The sequence below is a fragment of the Clupea harengus genome, chromosome 10 (assembly GCF_900700415.2).
Source record: "Clupea harengus chromosome 10, Ch_v2.0.2, whole genome shotgun sequence".
Lineage (NCBI taxonomy): Eukaryota > Metazoa > Chordata > Actinopteri > Clupeiformes > Clupeidae > Clupea > Clupea harengus.
The window spans coordinates 4205031-4227699 of NC_045161.1; the positions used below are offsets into that span (position 1 = coordinate 4205031).

The window sequence follows — 22669 nt, forward strand, 5'->3', positions numbered from 1 at the left end:
TCCGTTGTCAAGGGAGTGTTGCCACAACAGAGCGATCGAGGCAGGTTTCGAAACTGAACAGGAGGACACTATGCATCTGTGGTCAGGGTGGAAGTCAAAATCATAGCATGTTAAAAACCTCTTGCTAGGGCTGGGCGATTTATCAAATTCATTTGAGTTTTTATTTTTGAACGACATGAAAAACGCCTTAATCGCAAAAAATGAAGATTAATGCCTCCTCTCAAAACAAATGCCAGCGCCAGTATTTCTCTGGAGGTACCATGGCGTTATGACGGTAACGTCGGTACACAAAGGTTCTTCCTTTTATCAGTCACTGCACAATTGAACAGGTCTTTTATTAGACATTTTAGAGCAGGAGCTCGTTCTCATTGTTGAGTCATTGTCTGCCGGTAAAGCCTAGATTATCAGCAACTGAATTACACTTGTGCTCAAGCAATGACAATGGATTGAATTGCTAGTGGCAAATAAAAAGTCACACTAGAACAAAGATTACACATCACAAATACACACAATCAATGGGTTTTCAACTGTGTTGAGAAACACAGCCTGGGCCTACTGTCCATTTCGACTGCTGTAAAACTGTAAGCTGTACTTCGGTCCTCTGTCCCTGTTGTTTGACAGTGTTATTGCAAATCAAATCACATTCTATGAATGTTATGGAACTCAGTCAGGTCTGATTAATCAGGTAGATTAGTCAGTCCGTGAGGAATCTATAAATTGACTACTTTTGTTGTGTTACCCATTAGCACGGACATTTTATGTATACATACGGTGATTGGACATTACACAACACAACCCTGTACAGTAAATACTGAAACCATTTGTATGATCGTTCAGAAGGAAGATTTTAAGCACCGTATTTATTGTAGTCAGATTCAGTAATATTTCCATCTACTGACCTTTTATTGGTCAGTGTTGGTAAACCTGTGCTAAATGCTAAAACCTGTATGTGGAGCCTAGGACAGGGTATGGTATTTATGGCCCTAGTTACTCTGGAACCACATATCGTTTCAATAAAGAAAACTATTTTTGAATCATGTTTTGTCTTGAGTTCATGTAGACAGAAACAAATTGAATAAAAATTATGAAATGTCCATTACAAAAATGAATTCATTACTTGAAATAAATAAATCAACCAACCTTGTTTTATGGACAGGCTGAAACTTTTATGAGAGCTGTCTAAGGAGGAAATACAATGGCGTGTATTCTTTATAACTGTTGGGTTGGCATGGAAATTGAGAATCATGTATGTATATATATTAACCAAGTAGGGCCAAAACTGTACAGCTCAGCATCTTTTTTTTACAAAAATGACATAACAGCCTAACCGTCTAATAGCGTTCCATGAGCGTGATCTGTTTACACACCTCCAGGTGAAATAAGCACCAAAGCAATGTCATGCTGCAGCGTGTGGTGTTCCATGTGCTCGGTGCGGAGGACCTGTGAGATGCACTAGTTACCTCGAGGCAGTCACTGAAGAGGAAGAGGGTGACCTGCTCGCCACGGTCGCAGGGCTTGTCTCCTAGAGCGATGGTCTCCACCCTGTGCACCAGAGTTCGGTGAGAGGACAGCAGGTTGGCCTGCAAATCAACCAATCAGAAGACTGACGTCAGCGCCAATGGTGCAAATAAATGCCTTACAATCGCTGACCTAACACATTCATTACGATTCACATGCGCCGACAGGATGTTGAATATCCACTCCTGTCAAAGTTCTTCAATTGATTCGTTTCAGCACTTTCAAGGAGGGTGGAAAGCATCATGGATTTATTTGTAGTGTCTGTCAAAAGGCTGTTTCTTATTTGATGAGTAACGGAGTAAAACTTTGTTTATTTGTGAATGTCTTCTCCCATTCAAGGGGTAATGATGAGATGTGTTGAATATGCCATTAAAACACAGTGCTGAATATGCCATTAAAACGAATAAAAGACTAACTTTGTTGATGCACAGTTTGATACATAAATAAAGCTTAAGTAAGTAATTTGAATCTGTCCTTGAAGAAACAAGCCAAAATAGAAGATGTGTTGCTGATAAAAAAAACATCAATGGCATGGTGGTAGTGTGGAAACTAAGCAGCAAGGAGAGGAATATTCATATTAGAGTTGAAGAGCAAAGAAACTCTTCGCCTACTGGGCTAGTAACCACTCCAAAAACACTTGGCGCAGAAACAAACAACTTCACCACTGCTTGAGTGCATGGTAAACACAGCCATGGGAACGACCTAATAGTGGAGAAAAGAATTCACATAAAAACACAGGCAGGATCGCTTAAACCCTTACAAGTAGCGGTTTACCCTGTAAGTGTGGAAAGCCGAGGAGGACACAGACAAATGACAGGTTCCACATGTCTTATGAATTTGAATATTGTCTCTGCTAGGACACACCTGAGAGATCCCCTACCTATGATGTGACAGACATTGGATAAGATGGGTAGGAAGGGTAGGAAGATTATATTCTACACCTCAAAGGCAACAAAACAAGAAGGGCGAAAAAACTATTTACTAGCATCAATGTCACATTGAGGATTATTATTAGTGGTCTCTTGAAGACACAAAGAGTGAGATATGCTGATAGAGGCCCTAATTACAGTGCTATTGGCGACAAGCTGCACCTGCAGGGGCTGCCATTTTAAGTGATGTATCGACCCTCTTGCATATGAACTCAAATCACCAATTTGATTCATTTCAATAAGGGTGATGCTACTTGTGACTGTTCTGAGCTTTCTATTTGGAAACACAATGGAGTGATAGACTTATTTGAAAAGGGCAGTAGAGATGGACAGCTCTGACATTACGAGGGTCAGTGAGGTATGCTTTACACTGACAGGATAAAGGCAGTTGTTGCTTTTTCTTCCATTTAATACAAGACATTTAACTCACACAAAAAAACACACGTTGCCTTGTTCAAACAAGCTGTAGCAATGTCTCCGACAACAATAAAGTCTTTGTAGGGTGTTAAATACTGCCTATAATTACAAACACATGACCTACCATCAGGTTTCAATGTCAGTTTGTAGTTATCCAGAGTCTGACTGCAGTTAGGGAGACACCCTGACATGCATAATTAAATATACAATAAAGCAAAGATGATTTGTCAGCTTGACTTATTTTTGGCTATTAGGACCCCTAATACACTGTGCAATTTTTGGAAATGTGAACGTGAAGGAAACGTGGTGATTTCTTTGGTCTCGACTCCAAAACAGTGGTCCTACATTGCACCGTGAGATAAGTTAAAAGTTGTTACAGTCTTGCGACCAAAGATAGTATGGGACAAAATTCTTTGTCAGAAATTTAGGATGACCATCTCACAATGTGACTGCTGCTACAACCTACGATTCCTAACCAACCAATAGGAATGTAGCATTAAAGGTCGCGAGGTAGCGCAATCCCAACCTGTAGAGTACTTATTTTACTTACAAAACATTTAAATAATTATTTGACACATTGACACAGGTTAGCACCTAAATCGTTACCTACTGTCATTTGTGCTCTGTGATCAGCTAATGGTTTGACTCATGTTCATTTTTACGTTAATAGCCTGTCCTAGCCTGTTCTTGTATATTGACTTGCGTTGCAGCCATTCAGAAGGTGTTATCATCGTACAGTCTACATACATCAAACTTGTGGTCATACCCATGTTTATTATCGGTTTGGGAGCTAAACAAAAGGTTTATGACATGGAAATAGGCTGGTAATTCAACTATTAATAATTCTGGAAAATCTCCTTTATGCTAAAAGCATGCAAAACCCCTTAAATAGTATGATAAGGATTTCAATAGGGACACCTCAAGCCTTTCTATTCCATTACAACAGCAATGAGCTCATAGTGAGTGCAATCAAGCTGAGTTCAATAATATGCAAGTCCAGTGAAGAATCTAAACCCAAGGCTGAATTACACACCATGATCTTAGTCAGCTGGGACGAGGCCAACCCTGTGCTATTCAAACCGATGTGAACCACGACTGGCACTTAAGGCAGAGCTGTCTGCTCACACACGCTCATCTTCCCCCTCCCTGCTGTTCATAAAGTATTCAGGTGCGTACAATTAGGCGGAAAGGAAGTTTATTACACTGACTGAAGCATGGGCGAGCTATGACTCACAAAGAGATGACAGGAAGCAGCGGCACACACACACACACACACACACACACACACTCCAAATATACTGTACTGAGATACACCATAATGAATGCACACATAGAAATGTCCTTACCAAACATAGAGAAAGACACAAAATCTTATAAATGTAAATTGACTGCGTATATTTCAAGCCAGTGAGTGCCATTAAAACCTTTCTAACTTGACATTTTGAAGGAATTTGAATGTCTAAGAAAAACAAAAACTTACCGGACATCCATCCACCTCATAGACAACATCAAAAATCTGCTTCTGGCCCTCCGTCTTCCTCTTATCTTCATTTATGTGCCTGAAAAAGGAGGAGGTTATTATTCCCAAGGATCAGTGCCAAACCACCTCTTTTTCTGTTGGCTAAAACAAGGCTTTGCTTAAAAACAAAGACACCTGCCCCTTGACTTTCAGTTAACGCAGTGCATTTTAAAACACCCAAGTCTAATGCATCACCACAGGTGTACTACCCAATCAAGGAGAGGTTGTCCTCCAAACTTAACCTCACTGAAGATGATTAATGGACTGAACATTCAGGGTGGGGAAGAAATATAGACCTGACGGTATAGGAGAGAAAAAAAAGTTTACTAAGTCCATTAAACTTACGTCATGACTTCTTTGAGCGCCTCGATGGCCTTCTCCAAAGTGATTTTGTCCGGGTTATCCTCAGATGTGTGCTTCTTTATGTCTAAAAGGGCGAGAGAGGGAGAGAGAGATGTGAAAAGTGACTTCATAAGCAGTGGGTCTCTCGAGCCGGAGAATCAACAGAAAGACGGCACCATATCCATTATTCACACCACATCACAACAGCTTTGGTGATGCAAACTCACAACCAAACAATGAAACTGCTTGAGACGAATCAGATTGTACTGGAGGCTGTGTGAGATTGTCTTTCAGCGTGGCAATCAGAGAGTGCCCCTGACGGGGAGCGTAATGGGGAATGGGGATCCTGGAGAGAGACAGACCCAGCTTGTGGGGTTGGAGAGCGAAAGCATGACGACGTGCCAATGAGTGTAAGCATGCGTGTGTGTGTGTGTGTGTGTGTGTGTGTGTGTGTGTGTGTGTGTGTGTGTGTGTGTGTGTGTGTGTGTGTGTGTGTGTGTGTGTTTCCTGGATGAAACAGAGATTGTGTTTGGGTGCACGTGCCAGGGGGGGGGGTTACTACTGAGCACAATGGGGGGGCACTGGATCACACAAAAATCAACAAGTGTCAGAGTGAGCAAGAGTTTGTGTGTGTGAGTGTGTGTGAGTGTGCGTGCGTGAGAGAGAGAATATGTATGTGGGTGCGTGAGAGAGTTTGGCTTCGTGAGAGAGTTTGTGTGTGTGTGTGTATGTGTGTGCGTGAGAGAGAGTGAGAGAGTGAGTATATGTATGTGGGTGCGTCAGCGTGTGTGTGTGCGTGTGTCGGTACATGTGCCAGTGTGGTAGAAGGTTTACCGTTGAGCAGGAGAGCCACACTAGGAAGCCTCTGCACGGGGCGAATCAGCAGTTCCACCAGCGTCTGCCGCCCACACTCAGGCTTGGCCTGATTGATCTGCAGGAAGAGAGAGTCGGGAGGGAGGGAGGGAGGGGGCAGATATATAAAGCCCAGCAGATGACTGGCAAGAGAGGGCCTTTAACTCAAAGCACACAAACATTCCACAGAGACCAGAGACGCACACGAACACTCTTCAAAGAGTCTGCCACTGAACACACACAAAAAAGATTTCACACTTTGACGGATGGAGACACACACACACACACACACGCGAATAACACCAGCATGACTTGTTCATCGTCTCTGAGAAACTCTTTTAAGGACTCAGACAGACAAACACATAGTTTCAGACAGTTCATCTCTGACACTCACACACACACACACACACACACACACACACACTAATGAATTGCCCCCCACCGCCTACCTTGAGGAAAGCATGGAAGCGGGGTTTCAGCTTTTCACACCGCTGAATGGTCTCCTTGCTCATCTCAAAGAAGTTGACAAATGGCGGATAGGCCTTAACAAGATCTTTCGACTGCGTGAGGATGAAGAGACACAAAACATATTTTTACACACCCATCCAAAAACGTTTAGCCACTGTCTTTAAAAAGACAACAACTCCCCAGAGAAAGTCCAGACGCATGCCATCAGGAGACCCATCACCCCTGCCATCAGGAGACCCATCACCCCTGCCATCAGGAGACCCATCACCCCTGCCATCAGGAGACCCATCACCCCAGCCGCCTCCACAACCTCACCCCACGGACACTCACGTATTTCAGGAAGATGTCGCCAACGCTCTTGTCCTCCGACCAGTTCATCACCACTTCCTCCAGGTCCGCCTGTCAACCAAGGGGGAAACCCACGTTAAACACGACTAGACACTGATCCATCCCCCCCCCTGCTACTGGGCAGCTCAGAAAGGGGAAACCCCACGCACCTTTATCCTGGTGTGCACATCGTAGATGTCTGGGATGCAGCCAAAGATGGTCTTCATCTCCTCTTGAGCCAGGATGGGTCCTCCCACCTGCCCCTCCTTCTCCAGGGGGTACTTGAAGAGCTGGGGGAACAGGAGGCATTACTTCAGAACTCAGGAGGGGACGAGCCTCAAGCTTTTGTCTTGTAATGAGAGTGTGTGGTGTGTGGTGGCGGTGGGGGGGCATTTTTCAGACGGCCACATGTGTAAATGAGTGATTCTCGCTCAAGTAGACAACCTAATTATCAAACTGAGCCATTATACGAAGGAAAGAGGTGCTTTAAGTTTCATCCCGCACTTTTCAGAAGTAATTTCTTACCTAATGGCTCCTATAAAATCTGTTAAGTTGGAGGGCCCGACCACATGTTTTGACAGGTTTTATGAGGCACTCAGTGCTTACACCGGCCTCCCCTTGTCTTCCCCACAGGTGATTCCTTCACTATGCCCATTTTCAAGACGCATTCAAGGAAAGGGTAACTCATCCTTTACTGCTACATACTGCATTTGTTCTAAATTCTACTTTGCCTGATGCTATGAGCAGAAATACAAGGAAATATAAAAAGGTTTCAGCTGAAGTTCTAGGCTGAAGTTCTAGGCTCAAGTCATTTGTTGTGACGCTCCAGAAAGAAATAAGATGAAATGCAGGTCCAGGCAACATGGTCCGATGGATTTACAAGCCGCGCCTGGGGTCCCTTATGTCGTCTAACTTACCCCTCAGCAGAGTAGCAAGCCTCTACACGCACAGGGGGCCACCGGTAATGCCACTTCCCAGGGGGAGAAGCAAGCGGCAGCTGCCCCCGGTGGTTGGGCAAGAGGGGGGCAAGAGGGGGGCACTGGGCGCTACGGTCCAAACACTCCCAAAACCAAAATCAAATTCAGTTTTCTCCCCCACTGCTTCTGAGCACTGGAGTGACATGATAAGGAGACAGGCAACAACCAAAACACTACCCCGTCCAAATGTGTGTGTGTGTGTGTGTGTGTGTGTGTGTGTGTGTGTGTGGTTGTGTGTGTGAGACACCAGCAGAGACACAAACCTGGAGCACCGTATCCAGGATGCACACGTAGTTGCTCTCTGTCTGGTACAGCTCCTTGGACACCTGCCACCTGGCAGACTGCTTGGCCAGGGCCGGCGTGGAGCTCTTCGACGGCCTAGCCATCTCTAGAACAGATCAATGGACAAGCATTGCAGAGGTGACTATGGGAGATAACCGGAAGGATGGGCTGCCAACTCTCACACCCGTCTGGCTGAGCTCACCGCCATCCAGCCCCATGTGCACAGTTCACGGGATGAGAGCAGCAGTGGGGGGGGGGGGGGCTTTTTCAGTTTTCATACGGATCAACCAGAACACAATGTCACATTGGACACAATCATCTGCCATGTTGACGTAAGTTGTCATAGCTGGCTTCCTAATACCACTCTAACCCCCACATTTGAAGTGCTTATACACCACTGCCACTGGCTGCCTACATATCCAAGAGCATGTTACATGTCAACACAACTTGTGCACTGCCCCTCTCTCTCTGTCCCTTAACACTGATGAGGCAGATGAACCCCCCCCCCACTGAGCTGCACACATTGAGTTTGCTCTTCTAGCGACTTCCCTCCTGGCATCTCCTGCGCTACCTGCTCCTGCCTCCCAGCTGCAGTCTCCAACACATCCCTGAGGGGTGTCGGGCAGGAGCTCCGTGCCCGTGGGAGGCTCAAGGGAATCGGTGGGGCGTGGCTCCTGCCTCTGGGGCGTGCTGGTGCGCTGGAACGCTGTCCAGCAGCTCCCGTCTGCCTGCCTAGCCCTGCTGGTCTCCCTGCTACTCTTCATCGTGCCGCTGCTGCTCCTCTTCCTCCTCCTCTGCTGGCGTAGGGTCTCGCCTCTGCCTGGCCTGCACCTGCCTTCTACACTGCACTCTGCAAATGGAGAACAATGCACTGAAGCGTGCATATATATCTGCCACTATCTCTGTGGGAATGCCTTTAGGTTTGTGTTTGTGCACTGTCTTGTTTTTGCTCATTATTATCACCATCTATGAGAATTTATGATGGATCATGTTTGCATTTTAGCCGAAGAAGCTGGGCCCTGCCCTGAGTGGTCTGTGGATATGTAAGTGTCGTTAACTGCAACTGTGATGACTGACTGACTGACTGACTGACTGAAATCTCTTCCTGCCTGTCTTCTTGTCATAACTCTCTGTGCTGACACATGTTCATGAGGAGAGGACAGGGGAGACATCAGAGGGAGACGGGAGAAGGGGGGGGGGGGGGGGGAGCGTGTCCCTCACCCCTCTCCTTGATCCTCCCACCACGCTCACCTCCCAGGCTCTTGCAGGTCTCGGGGGTGTTGGAGATGTCCAGCAGCGAGCCCATGGAGAGCGAATGCTCCGCCGAAGGCCTCTTGAGTGGGGGGAAGGGCGAGATCTCCGTCTCCTTGGTGAGCTGGGCCAGCGTGTCACGCAGCCGCCGGCGCTTGCGGTTGCTGTTGGGCGTGGTGAGAGTGAGCAGCGACACCGTCTTCTTCATCATCGCCGGGCTCTCAGCCTGACGTACACAAGGAGGGGATCACACGCGAGAGGCAGAATGTAAGGCACCGAAGGAAACCAAAAGGGGACCGAATGACAAAGACAGAAGACACAAGACCAGGATAGAAACGCTACAAGAAGTACATCTATTCAGAATCAAATTGTACACAACATATTTTAAAATATATTGATTTGACACTGGGACCCGCATTATGTATGTACATTAAAAACACAAAGCCTCATTCAAATACCTTTTCATAAGAGTACATGGACTCTCCCGCTCTGGCATCCATCTGTATACTCCCCCAAAACCACTTCAGGGGAGAAGAAATAAAAATAGAACAACAACAAATTGTCAATACTTGATTGATGAATCTGCTTTGGTGAGTCTGCAGAGTACACATGATTAATACAGTGGGAAGAGCTCCCTAATGCTGGACATGGCTAAACTAAACTCTTAGTCTAATAATACAAATAGAATGGGGGGGCCCTTGACATGTTCCATCCAAAAGGCACGAGAGGAGAGATGAAGGCGGCGGAGTAGGACATCGCTGAGAGAGCGAGGGAAGGTGAAAATGTGGAGTGGAGCGCTACTCTCACACGACAGCGTCCTTCGGAGGCAATAAACAGGCAGGCCACCCGGGCCACACTCGCTCGCTCGCTCACCTCCTGTTTCACCACGTAAAGCCTCTTGGATGGAGTGAAGGGCAGCTCCTTAATAGAGTTCTCCTCCACCACGGTGTGTGTGCACTTCTCACTCCCGACCTCCAGGTAGTGGCCACCTGATTGACAATTGGTGGGTTGGGGGGCAGGCAGAGAAAGAGCCCAGGGAGAAGAGAAAAATGTATAAACCAAAAATGCCACGGCAAAATCCGAACTATTCTTGCGCAATGGCACTTTAACCTACAAATCACACACACACACACACAAGAGTACAATTCTTGGAACTGGTCCTGCCATGCGTGTGTCATCTCCGGTCTGACAGAAGATTGACGTGTGTAAGTACCATGTTTGAGCGTCCTCTCCTCCATATTGGCTTTGTCCTCTGCAGTGAAGCCCAGGAAGCTGAGCACACAGTCCTGGAACGGGGGCACTTTGAATTCCGTGCGGAATCCTTCGTCCCCTGCATGAAAATGACTGTGGGAGGGGGGGGGGGGGGGGGGAGGCGAAGGCCAATCATTAGCCACACAGGAATACTGGCACCGCGAGATGGCAGATAATACAAATCAGTCACCGGATGTGTCTATAGAAAAAGTCTATGTGAATTATCAATCAGCCTACAGTAGATGCCAAAATTGTGGAGGAACTTGTAGGCATGTGAAAAAGATGGAGATATACGGAGGGTGCGCACGCGTCTGCACTCTGCACAGAGCTTGTACCAAGCAATCATTCTACCTCTCGATCAACACACCTAGGGCTTTTTCTTGGTAATGAAGATTGAACTTTGTCTACTGAGATCTGGGGGTATGCTCTGGAAGAGAACATCAACAATTTCAACCATTAAAGACCTTAATCTGACATACCCTGAAGTGACAACTGAAATGTGTTTGATATTCATTATTTACCCTACATGCGCCTCATCAAATGAGAGGGACTAATATCAGAGTCTGTGTGTGTGTGTCAAGCTGTTTTCAGACATGCACTGCAACCCTGAACCATGACCGGAGGAGCTGTGTGTGAGAATGCAAATGTCCGAATCAGGTGGACCAGACATTAACATTTACATTTAGTCATTTAGCAGACGCTTTTGTCCAAAGCGACGTACAAGGGAATTAAACAGACTTTACCGGGACAACTCCTTAGTGCAAAGTCCATGTAATTTACGATAAAGTGTGACTACAGCAGGTCATTGTTCAGGGTGAACACAGTGAGTGGGCATGTTGACACCACTCGCGACAGGGACCACACCCAAGGGAGACAAGGCGATTACAGCATCAACTGGACATTGCAAAGCCAACTAGGAGAGCGAAAATAGGCTAGGTCTATTTTATGCAAATACTGAGCGATGAGACACACTGAATATCAATATGAGTGCAGGCAGCATGAGATACATTGCTGAAACAAATGACACATGTATGCAGTCACAGTTTTTTTTTTTTTAGCTTAAATATCAATATATAGCACAACCAGCTATATAGCACTACCAGCTAGCTAGCTAGCTGAACTGAACGCTTTCTCACAATTTCAAACGCAATTCAAGAGAAACGTAGTTCGTGTTCTCTTCTGTGTTGCTCATGTGACCAACTAATATAAGTAAAATAGCTTTTAAGTTCTTTGCTTCCCATAAATGGAACACTGTTCAACTGGAGTTGAAACTAACCAAGTATTTGTCTGTCTACCAATTTAAGAGCCTTTTAGATGCTAAGGATGTTCCTCAATGCTCTTGTTTTAAATGATTCTCTGATTTTATTTTTTTACTTTATGTTATCTTGTTTTTTACTTAATTTCTGAGTTGTTTAATGTGTTTTGTTTATTTATTTTGTCTGTTTTGTTTTGGTTTGTTTATTTATTGTTCTTCTGTATTATGTAGCCTCAATCAGGGCATTGCTGCAAAAGAGCCCTGTGCTCAGTCAATTCTCCCTGAATAAATAATGATGATGATGATGTTTCCAGTAGGAGACAACGCGTCTGACACAGACAATCTCCTCTTGTGTGTCTGGATTTGCCCTTTCACCCATGTAGCAATGTCCGGACCAGAGAAAACGGCTGAAGTGTGTGTGTGTGTGTGTGTGTGTGTGGTCTTCACTCACACGTCATCCTTGTGCTCCCAGGCCTTGAGAATCCAATCTGGAGTGAGGATGGGGGTGCCCATGCACACAGCCAGCTGCAGCAAGGACGAGAACACAATAAGGAGAGGATGAGGAGGAGAGCGGCATTACATTCAGACACAGTGATGAAGAGAAAGGACGTTAGAGAGAGTGTGTGTGTGTGTGTGTGTGTGTGTGTGATGTTGGAAGTGGGGATTGAGACGGCACTCAGTGAATCACACAAGGACGTTGGGCATCAAGCGCCTCATTCTTCATTCTGAATAAGGCCTTGCTGCATGATTCAGCTCCATTCAGCACATGTGGTGTAAGGGAGCTGATGAGCAGCTATACTTTTAATGAGAGCCATTTTCAAATGGCATATTTAGACAGCCTCCTCCCACAGCTGCCGCCATGCATTCCCCTTAAAAAAAAAGGAGACAGACAACTGAACAATGATGAAGACGAAGAGAAATCAGACTCCTGAACAACACCACTCTGAGGGACTTGTGGGGGGCTGCTGTGAACGCTAGATAGCCGATAGCATTGGCTGGTAGAGTAAAGTGCAGCATCAGATATTGCAGTTACAGTTCCCTCAAAGCGCTCAGCTAAATTAGATTCATCTCACCCACTCCAGCAGTGAGAAAAGATTCATCGTCAACTTCATGCCTTCGCAATGCGTGGTGGTGATCTATGCATATGGAGCAGCGTCTCTTTGGTATTTAACAGTCTGTCCTTTGCAAGAGCTCCACAACCATCCCTCTACACCCCCTCCCCCTCCCACCCCATCCCATCCCTCACACCTTCTAAACAGACTGTTTTCACAGCAGGCGCAAAGGGAGGACTGGATTCTCAGGTTTTTCAAAATAAGCAGGGACTAAGTGAGAAGTGGGGCAAACTCTGGAGAATCATCCGAGTGAAGCGAATTTACTTATGCAGTGCTGCACTCTCAGGTAACTCAAGGCAGACACAGCATACGGAGACTGTGAAGAGTCTTCAGAACGTGGGAAGGCAAGGAGGCAAGGCAGAAAATACCTGCACTTCAATCCATTTGTGCGGCTAACATGGCAACACTTACCAGCCCTCAGAAGCCTCTTGTCAAAGGGGAAAGAATGCAAAGAGGCAGCCACCACTGTCGGTTCAGTCACCTCCTTTTCAAGAAAACAGACAGAAACACACACACACACACACACACACACACACACACACACACACACAGGGATAACGGCTGTACTTACCCTGTACTTTTCTCCGTGGGTCGAGTGTGCTACGAGGTGGGTGACTTTGGCGCTGAAGTCTTTGCGGATGGTGCCGCCCATGTGGTGCACCAGATTGACAAGGTTGACCTGCAGGAGGACGGTAGACTTAGAAACATGCAAAAGCACAAGGCCAGGTCTTCTGTGTACATGAGCAGACAACAGACACGTCATGGGTTCCACAGTGGCGCATAAACTCACCACTTCATCTTTCTTGCGGAATCCGGTGAAACACAAAGACAGGTTGAGCATGGTGGTGGAGTAGAGCGGCCGACAGGAGAAAGGAAGGGGCTAGACAGGACACACACACACACACACACACACACGTTCACAATTCAAGAAAACCACTCGCTCATTCTGAGAGTTATGGGCCGAGCTTTAAAGCTTTGGTGGCAAGCTCTGTCCTTGTTGACTTTTGAAGCCCTGATGTATTCCTCTGTATATCTGTGTTAATCTCCCTGTGGTTACTGAAGAGATCGGCGGCGATTTGCAGCCATGGCCTTGTCCCCTACTCTGGCAATAAGCAGTAAGCTGAGGGAGTCAACCAGGTGCTCCTTCACACACAAATAACTGGGGTGCATTTTTCAGTGGCAACCATCAAAAGCAGCTTATGAATCAATTTCATTTTCAGAAACCAAACTCCAAACACCGTCCCATTTTTTTTTATAAAACTCCTCCCTGCCTGTAGGTATGTAGATACCAAACTGTGAGGAGGGGGGGAGGATGAAGACATTTGGGGAGATGGGCGCCAAACGCTGGGAGTCTCTTACCTCCTCTTTGGCTGCGCAGTGCAGCACCACAGGGGGTCCCACGATGCGGTTGTCATTCTTGTACAGATAGTCGTAGTCTGGAGACTTGAAGTCAGTCAGCACAAACACCGTCTCAAACTCTGCGTTCTCCCCGTCGCCAAATTCTTTGACATTGTCAGTCTTAAAGCAAGGCTTGTTGATGTCCTGTGAGGGGTAAAAGAAACATCAAGTCACGGAAAGCATGGCCATTAGGGATGTGGTGCAGTGGGAATGTTATTTCACTTAGAAGCGTGATCTGTTGTGGCGTTGAGTGGAAACACAACAGGTGGGTTACACAATGACGTGGCAGCAGGGCTCTCTACATTCAGGAAATGCAGAGGCGTGTGAGCGCACCAAAGAATGACTTTTTAGAGAAAGATTTGCTTCATGGCTACTCCTTATTTAACTTCCAGTTCAGTTGAGTTCCACCATGAATGTGTAATCAGAGTTTAGGCTCGGCATTTCCAAAAGTTTTTGATTTGTATTTTCATCAATAACCAAAAGGCGTTATTCCCCCCCCCCAGACACAATTACTGCTGTATAACCCTTTAGTGCAAACATTTCAAAGTAGCCATTTCACAATGAGTAGTGCAAATTAGGGGGGGGGGGGGGGGTTGTACAACGACGACGACAGACACACACAAACGGAAAACATGTTAGACCATCTTTGTTAAAAACAAACAAAGTTTCATCCACCAGGTGTTAACAGGGTACACTGACACTTAGTGGTGAGGACCCAGCCGTTTAACCCCCATCACCGCTCTGGTGCCCACAACAAAAAAAGGAAAGGGTGATGTTCAGCATGCAGTAGTTCTCGCCCCGTCCTGAGACATACCATATTTACTATCGATTTGATCAATTTCTCCCCAGCCTCTGAGCCCGGGACACCTTCTTTAATCTTTACCATTGGGACTTCCATTATTTTGATGGCCTGTAAGAATGAAGCATTGAAGTAAATTCTGGCAACATAAACTGGACAAACCCAACGTACATGATATGGGGTCAGGGTCAGTGAGGTGGGGATGTGTGCAAGACTTTGTTGCCTTACAAGCCATACGTTAGGCATCTTCAAGAAACCAGAACCCTATCCAGAGGGGAAGCACTGATGAATGAATAATGTCCAAAGGAGTGAGGAGGCCGTCACTGGAGGTTTATGTGTCTCCTTGTGTACTGGGAAGGGAGCCATGCTCAGTGACATAAGCTGCGTTCCATTTACCGTTCCAAGTTGGAACTCGGAGCTGGGAATGAGGTTACACCCAAGTTGATCACATTCCAATGCAACAAGTCTGAGAGCAAATGCAATGCCACTTCTTGTTGTTAGCAACTGTTACCAGAGTACTTGACAACAACGCAATACGTGATATTTTGTATTTTTGTGGGAGGATGGGCCTGCATGACTGGGCTTCTCTTCAAGGAAGAAGTACATCTGACAAGCTGTTCGCATGCTCCTTAGAAAAAAAACTGGGTTCATTCCTGGGGGTTCCTTTAACCAGATGACAGCAACACACACCCAAACTCAACAACCCCCTCACACACACACACATAACATCCACGTACTCTGTATTCAGCGCACACACACACACACACACACAGTTCTGTTTTCAGGGACACACAAACACCTTCAAGGAGCTCTTGAGTGTGTCGTCTCACGGTGGCCTCCAGGGCTGCAGACTATCCCGGGTACATCTAACAGCAGGTGATGAGAAGCTAACTGCTCAAACTCTCGGTCTTATTATTTCTCTCAAAAGTCTCTGAGTCTCTTTCTCCCACTCTCGCAACCTCAACTCTCCGGAGACTCCCAGTCTCAAACACAAAGGAAGAGGGGGGGAAAGGAAGACCAAGTAAAACTGCTAGAGTTGAGAAAACAGAAAAGGTGTCTGCATTCTGTAAACACATCGAAGCAACAGTGAGGTGCAAAACAAATCAATTCCCCTTATTTCTATGCAAAGAGAGGATTTTAAGCCTCTCGGTGAGAGCATTTGGCAGGATACAGCCACTGACTGCCTGAAAAGCTTGGCACTAATTTTGCTTATATTAATGTGCTGCTTATAAGCTTCTAGGGGGGAAAGTGCACTTTCTACATGATGCTGTGCACTGTAACAAGTTCATCTTGGTTTGCTGTGAAATCATCTTGTGGCAGCAACAGTCACCTTGAGCGGGTATGACATTTCGGGCATGTGCTGACCCCAAGGTCTAAGCATTCCGCTTACACTTTGTCATGATGGCAAAACACTATTAACCGAGATGCCCTTTACACTTCTTTATTTCACAAGCCTCACATTGCAATGACACCCTACCATTTATTTATGTGACCATATTAATACCATCTCCACATTAGATATTTGGTTATAGTCTGATTTTTTTTCTCCATGCTATATTGTAATCGGTATAGCTGACACCGTAGAAACACTAGATAGAGAAACCTGCAAACTGGTTATTTCAACTTAAATAGAAATCTGTACAAATACTGACAAACAACACTCACGTGGTAGATCAGATTTGAGAATTCTGAGATACTTCGTTGTAAACAGGTTTCTAGTATTATTTGCTTGTTTTGTAAGTAGTTAGGTGATTTGGGGAAACAAGAGCGTTAATGTCTTTTCAACACCTCCTGATATGACGTAAGCAATCAGATAATCACACGTCTCAAAGACTTCTAAGTAGCTTTTACACTTGACTTTTCACAATTGGATAGGTGTTCTAAAATTGCTATGATAAAATGGCATTGGACTGAATTGTCAACACTCTCTCTCTCCGTTTCCTTAAAGCTACCAATCCAGTAGCATACGTGACAGGAGATTGATGATGTCATTCACCTGAAGCGCTTTCACAAGCTCTGGGTTGTTGCCAGCGTCTCCAACTAAAACAACCCTGGTCTCCACCTGAGGCAGCATGTCTGCAGAGAAAGAGAAAAAATAACCAACAAAGCAACTGAGTTATTGTGGAACACAAAAAGAGCAGTACTATTTTTGGCAACGATCTTAGTCAATCTTCTGACCAGCACATGGAGACAGTGACCACAATAAATGGACAGAGTAGGTTCAGAAGAATCTCATTTACCCTCCACATCGTCTGCTGTCAAGCCCAGGAAAGTGTGCTCCTTGGTGGTCTCAGCCATTCTGGAGTCATTCACAGAGAAATCAAGGCTTCGAGCGGTCCCTATAGTAACTGTGCTGCAGTCAGCCATGGCAGTGTGACAAGGGGTGGTGACCCAGTCCTGTCAGAGAAGCAAAAATGTAGTGGCAACAAAGAGGGGGGAAAAATATAAAAGTACAAATGCCAAGTGGGTCTCATGGAAAACTAGGATATCATGCAATATGCAAACTTTGAAAGAGTGAAGGTCAAAGAGCTTTTTGAACACACAGAGGCAGAGTGGCACAACAAATAACTGCATTTACACAATGTTCTACAAAACTAGGTAATTAACTGCGTTAAAGTATTGGATGTTATCAGAAAGAAAATGTTCGAGTTATAAGTGATATGTTGCATTTGTATTGTTTACATTACAACGTCAGGTATCAAGACAAATATTCTATTTGAACAAACAGTTGCAGTCACGTCAACATTAGAAAATGTCCTGTCATGGCCCATCTGAAAAAGACGGCACTGATGTTCACATAATTCTTAAATTAATATAACCAAATGGTCAATCACGTTTTTGTACCGTATGCCAGAAATATCACGTTAGCTGATAGATGGAGGCAACCTAAACTTCCAAATTAGGTAACGTTAGCTGCACAAACTTTTACAGATGAGTGTAAGTCACTAAGAACTAGTGTAACGTTAGTACGGGTAACATTATCGTTACTATTTTGCACTACCTTCACCACACGTTAAAGATAGTTAACGTTAGCCTGCCTACTTGAACTACTATTAAGAGTTGGCATTTGCATTCGTGTGACCAAGTTAGCCCTGCCTTAAAGCCCTATAGACTGTACAGCTCAAAACAGATTTTGTGTGCTTTGTCGGATAATGTTATTGTTAGCCGTTCTGAAAACCCGTAATCTAATGTTTTAGCTGATCAACTACGATGATAACAAACGTTATGTATGTCCAAACTAAAAAGTGGGTGGCTGGCTGGCTAGCTTTCGCTCGCTAAAGATGACCGTCAAGTTGGTACAGGTGCAGACAAAAGAAACATCAACAGGTGAAAAGAAATTCAGACTTACCAAATCTAGAAAATATCCTGGCTGACCTCTTTAACTCTCCACAACCGTCCAAAAAGTTTTTCTAGTCAGCTGGCTGGTTGACCAACTTTAAAGGTAACGTTATCCAAACTAGGGAGCTTGCTAGTTAGCTCACGCTGGTAAATGGCTAATATTAGGCTAGCAGCTAGCTAACGATAACCAAAGCACTGACAAGTTTTTCATAAGATACTTGCAGTTGTCAGAACAAGAGTTCATTGAAAAAAGACCTAACTACGCCGAAATGTTTGGCTACACGCCATAGCTATAATGAAACTAAAATTATGAAACAGTGACATTACATGTCATCTTTGCATCAAGGTACTCCCAAACCCCTAAACTTTCTATGAGAATTCAAATTGAGAGACAAACAGAAGGGCAGCAAGGAGATTGGTCGAAGTCCGATCGCTTGACGGAAGTACGACGTTGGCGCTTCTGATTGGTCATTCGATTCAAACCACAATGCGCTTTGGGCAGATGCACATAAGCGAATTCAGGAACTTTTGTATTGTTTGTTGACGTCTGAACAACATATTTCACATTTTTCTAAACAACTTTGGTATCCTCATTGAGAGAATATCCAGTGTCAAAGACCTGTAACCTTTTTTATTGATAACAAATTTAAATTACATAGACATTTATGAAAGGTAAAGAGTAGCCAACCGACGCAATTGGAATGAAAAACTCTTTTATGTCTCACCATAGCATGAAAACAAAAAACATTAACAGTGCATCTCATGCGAAAAATACACCCGGATTTTCACGCTAAATCAGCCTTGAAAGTTGTCAACTCTGAAGGTATAACAGATTAAATCGAGTTATTCTCATGTTGACTAATTGATTTGGAAAATAGACGAACAGGCCCAGTTAGATGGAAGCACTTTGTTCTTGGCTGATTGTTACTATGAATACATATAACAATAACCTTTTCAAACAAGAGACTCCCTCAGAAGTCCTACAGCTTTGTTCTGCCCTGGTTTCCCTTGATGCCATCTCTGGGAGTTTGTTTCAGGGACAAGTGCTTATGATGCATTCTGCCCATGCACTCTGAGTTGGGATGCAGTAGTGGGCGCCATCAGAGAATCCCCTGGAACCTGTGTGGAGCCTGAAGGATAAAGTGCTGAGCTTTTTTTTTTTTGTGAAACTCCTGTGCTTCTGTATGCTTGTCACATCCTCCCCAGCTCTCTCTCCCCCCCCCACACACACAGACAGAGCTTGAAAGGCACTCTCAGTAGAATAAAGCTCAGTGAAGCCTACTTTGCCACCCCACTTTTTCCCCGGTGCCATTCTGGGGGAAAGCACACACCTATGTCCTCACTCACTCACCAATTGACTGTTGTGGACTAAATGTTCATGTGGCAAAAAAGAAAACCCTTTCAAGAGTGGCTCATGCTCTCACCCTAAATGTCAGGGATTGTTTGCTTGAGTGGTTGAGAGGAGGCTCCAAATAACTTGTTGTTCCCCCAAAAGTTCATGTGTCTGTCTCTTGGGAGACTAAATGTGTCTCACTGCTGAGAAAACCAAAAGTGGCATTCAGTCAAAATTGAGTGAGTGGCTCTGCACAGGATGTCCTGTGTATTCAGAGGTCAAAAAGCATGATTGCCCTGCGCTGACTGGTGATTGGATTAAGAAGACAGTTTAGAATTATTTTAATTTTGAATAATTAATCATTTTAAGCAGTAGCGGTATAATTAACAGTATTGATTAACATTTACAACTTTAGAACACGCCTGTTTTTACTCTATAATTTCATTCACTGTAGACAGTCAAATACAAACTTAGAGGTAGGCCCTGATTGAGAGAAAGCATTAGGTTTTAAGTCAATGGTTTAAATCAATGGTATTATGCTTTCCCTGAAGTATGTCATTATGGTCAGGTACAATCTCATCTGCAAAATGATCACTGAGAAAGGAAAAGACACCACAGTTAGCTGATACAGTCCATGTATTTCTCATATGCTTACAAATGTACAGACAGGTAATTAACACTTCTCATACATTCCATTGACAATGTCCAAACAGATTTGTCAGAGAACCCTTATTCTTTTGTTTTAAATAATAGTGGTACATTTAAATAGAAGATATGACAATTTCATATGAATCCAACAGTCTGCCGTCAAGACTAATGGCATTTGTTTACAATCATCTGCCTTTTCAGCAAGAGTTCAAATGACCAGTCTGAAACCCAATAGACAGCTTGAAAAGGCTACAAAGGCCTGCTATAACTATGGAACGGTGTAATTCCATTTCATCTTGAGAAAGCCTTTAAAACATCTTTATACTGTACATATGTATTTCTTGACATTTATTTTCCTATATGATGTCCCTTTATGAGGACAGTTGTACTGATGGAATGCGTGTTTACTTTGAAATTTCAGAAACAGTTCATCTATGGGATGGAATCACTACAAAGCACAAAGGGAATGCACTTTAAGAGCTGGAATAATATTATTGACATAATATACAAACTTACATAGAAACATTCAGGTATGCGAATACTGTAACAAAATAGTACTGCCACCTATTCCTTACAGTCCTATTGGAATACTGTATATCTGATGGTCAGTAAAATACTGAGCTGATGTGGTAAATATTCTCCTTAACTGACATATTAATTAAGGCATCATGACCAGGGGAAATGTGACTTCTGTCAATTTAGCTAGCCTGTAAAAAGTATTTGAGATGGATATCTTCATGAAATATAGGCCAATAACCTTTAAAACCCTTATATATATATAACTTGACATTTTTTCAAATAAAATGTTACTTTAATAAAGTCAGGAAACACTAGTTAAGAGTATACAAATGTACAGGTAAATTACACAAATCTTCAAGAAGTGCTGTGTATAGGAGTCAGAAACTAGATAACAGGTGAAAAATTCAGCAGGACAGTACAGTTGATAAATGTTCTCTCAGAGTCATGGTAAAATCAAGCCTGTTTGCAGACCATTCACAGTATGTCACGTCATCCCAAGCTTGTGACACACTGTATGCATTCCTCATTTTGTTGTGGTATTTTGTGTCCATCCATATTGTCACTGGAGTGATTCCCCCTCACCAAGGTTGAGCACTTCTAGCCAAAGGAGGGCAGGCTACACGAAGCCCCCACGAAGGCACAGTAAAGTTTGGTAATGAAAGCACTGAGCACCATCTTGCAAGGGCTTGAGATTCTCCCGGGGGTCTTGGCTGACTGGGTATGCAATTTGTTGCTTGACATTGGCAGCTGAAGTAGGGCTTCTGAAGCCAGAGGGAGCAGTTTACCACCTTATCTGTCCCCCTCTCCACTCTCTTCATTCAATATGGTTGGCCATACTGTAGCCCGATGGGACAGTGATGGGACATTCTTTGCAGATGTTTAGGTCTGGGTTTTTTGTGCTTTTTCTCTGAAGAGGTTTTACACGGGCGCGTGTCCTGCAGCGTTCACTTAAATGCACGGCACTGAAGCAAGGTGGTGGAATCACTGCCACTCTTAGATGCAATTCCGTCGATTTGCTGTAGCCACGTCACCCGCGGCGTCGTCCTCATTGTCCTCGTTGTCCGTGAGTGCCGCGGTGCACAAGTCACTGAAGATGTCTGTGAGAGAGAGAGCGAGAGAGCGAGAGAGAGAGAGAGAGAGAGAGAGAGGGAGAGAGAGAAAGAGGGGGAGAGAGAGAGAGAGAGAGAGAAAGAGGGGGAGAGAGAGAGAGAGAGAGAGAGAGAGAGGGAGCAGAAGGAGAGAGGAGAGGGTCAGCCACGCACATTCCAACCCAGGACAACACAGCTGTTTGAAGCGAATGAGTGCCAAGCAACAGGGGAGTGAGGAATGGGGAGTTTAAAGATTCAGACAAGCAGGACACAAATAGCTGGGGACAATGGCACTAAAGGATGCAGCACACACTACGACCAAAGAAGGGGAGTGTCCAAGATAGCATGTTATTGCGAGAGTAACATACGTGATGAGCTCCTTATTTTACTTTTCATATTCAGTTTTAAATACATTGTTTACAGGATATTTCATTTTTAGACTCCTCTTTTTTGTCGTAGGACCACACTGAGACATACAAGTTAGAGCATTAGCACTATGTACGCAACAGCACAGTTCATCCAATATTCAAAAAGATAACTAAGGCAGTAAAAAAAAATAAAAATAAAAAAGTCAGAGAGTCATACATTTCATTAAATGCTTGTAAATAGTATGAGTTCTCAAACCTGATTTTCAAACGGCAAAGGAGCTGTGCTGCTTGCAAGTGTACACTCGCCGCGACGCTCCAAGCAAAATTATGCACATGCCCCAAGCATAAGCCTCTGCTGCTAGTGTCCCAATTAAACCCAAAAAGCAGTTTTGCAGACGAGGGGGGCCTGTGACTGACAAAGCACTTGCTACACGAGATCAAGACAATCACACGCCAAGACAAGTGCGAGCGGTGAACATGACAGGGCCAAGCTTGGAGAGTGGAAACGGAGAGGGATCATGCCACAATGGATGACATCATGCTCGGCTCCGTCCACCACTAGCAGCATAGCAACACAAGCCATGTTCCCTTTCCCCCAATGTGGCCCTCTCCCAACCCCTCACGGGAGTTAATGAAATTCCTTGTAAGTGCTTGCTTGCTTGCTTAAAATGGACACT

At 44.6% G+C, this 22669-nt stretch overlaps 2 protein-coding genes across 14 annotated transcripts in view; both read right to left on the reverse strand.

Annotated features, from left to right (window-relative positions):
* ect2 (epithelial cell transforming 2) overlaps positions 1–18442 on the reverse strand; it is a 31248-nt gene extending 12806 nt beyond the window's left edge. For 2 of the 5 annotated variants that reach the window (XM_031575043.2, XM_031575044.2), the window contains exons 1-20: positions 18047–18441; positions 16938–17094; positions 16694–16773; positions 14713–14808; positions 13860–14042; positions 13291–13380; positions 13072–13179; positions 11840–11913; positions 10096–10226; positions 9756–9871; positions 9341–9403; positions 8883–9108; positions 7613–7737; positions 6543–6662; positions 6376–6444; positions 6027–6137; positions 5560–5656; positions 4729–4810; positions 4345–4423; positions 1461–1580 (exon numbers count right to left, since the gene is read on the reverse strand). In XM_031575043.2, the coding sequence (XP_031430903.1) occupies positions 1461–1580; positions 4345–4423; positions 4729–4810; positions 5560–5656; positions 6027–6137; positions 6376–6444; positions 6543–6662; positions 7613–7737; positions 8883–9108; positions 9341–9403; positions 9756–9871; positions 10096–10226; positions 11840–11913; positions 13072–13179; positions 13291–13380; positions 13860–14042; positions 14713–14808; positions 16694–16773; positions 16938–17064 (2097 nt within the window). In that variant the 5' untranslated portion in view covers positions 17065–17094; positions 18047–18441. Of the gene's footprint in view, positions 1–1460; positions 1581–4344; positions 4424–4728; positions 4811–5559; positions 5657–6026; positions 6138–6375; positions 6445–6542; positions 6663–7612; positions 7738–8882; positions 9109–9340; positions 9404–9755; positions 9872–10095; positions 10227–11839; positions 11914–13071; positions 13180–13290; positions 13381–13859; positions 14043–14712; positions 14809–16693; positions 16774–16937; positions 17095–18046 lie in introns of all 5 variants that reach the window. The other 3 variants (XM_031575045.2, XM_031575042.2, XM_031575041.2) reach the window with 2 other exon arrangements.
* Positions 18443–19987: 1545 nt separating this feature from the next.
* The window catches only part of mcf2l2 (MCF.2 cell line derived transforming sequence-like 2), a 67417-nt gene continuing 64735 nt past the window's right edge, over positions 19988–22669 (reverse strand). For 8 of the 9 annotated variants that reach the window (XM_031575047.2, XM_031575048.2, XM_031575052.2 and 5 more), the window contains one exon: positions 19988–21633. In XM_031575047.2, coding sequence (XP_031430907.1) covers positions 21530–21633 — 104 coding nt within the window. In that variant the 3' untranslated portion in view covers positions 19988–21529. The remainder of the gene's footprint in view (positions 21634–22669) is intronic. The other variant, XM_031575051.2, reaches the window with a different exon arrangement.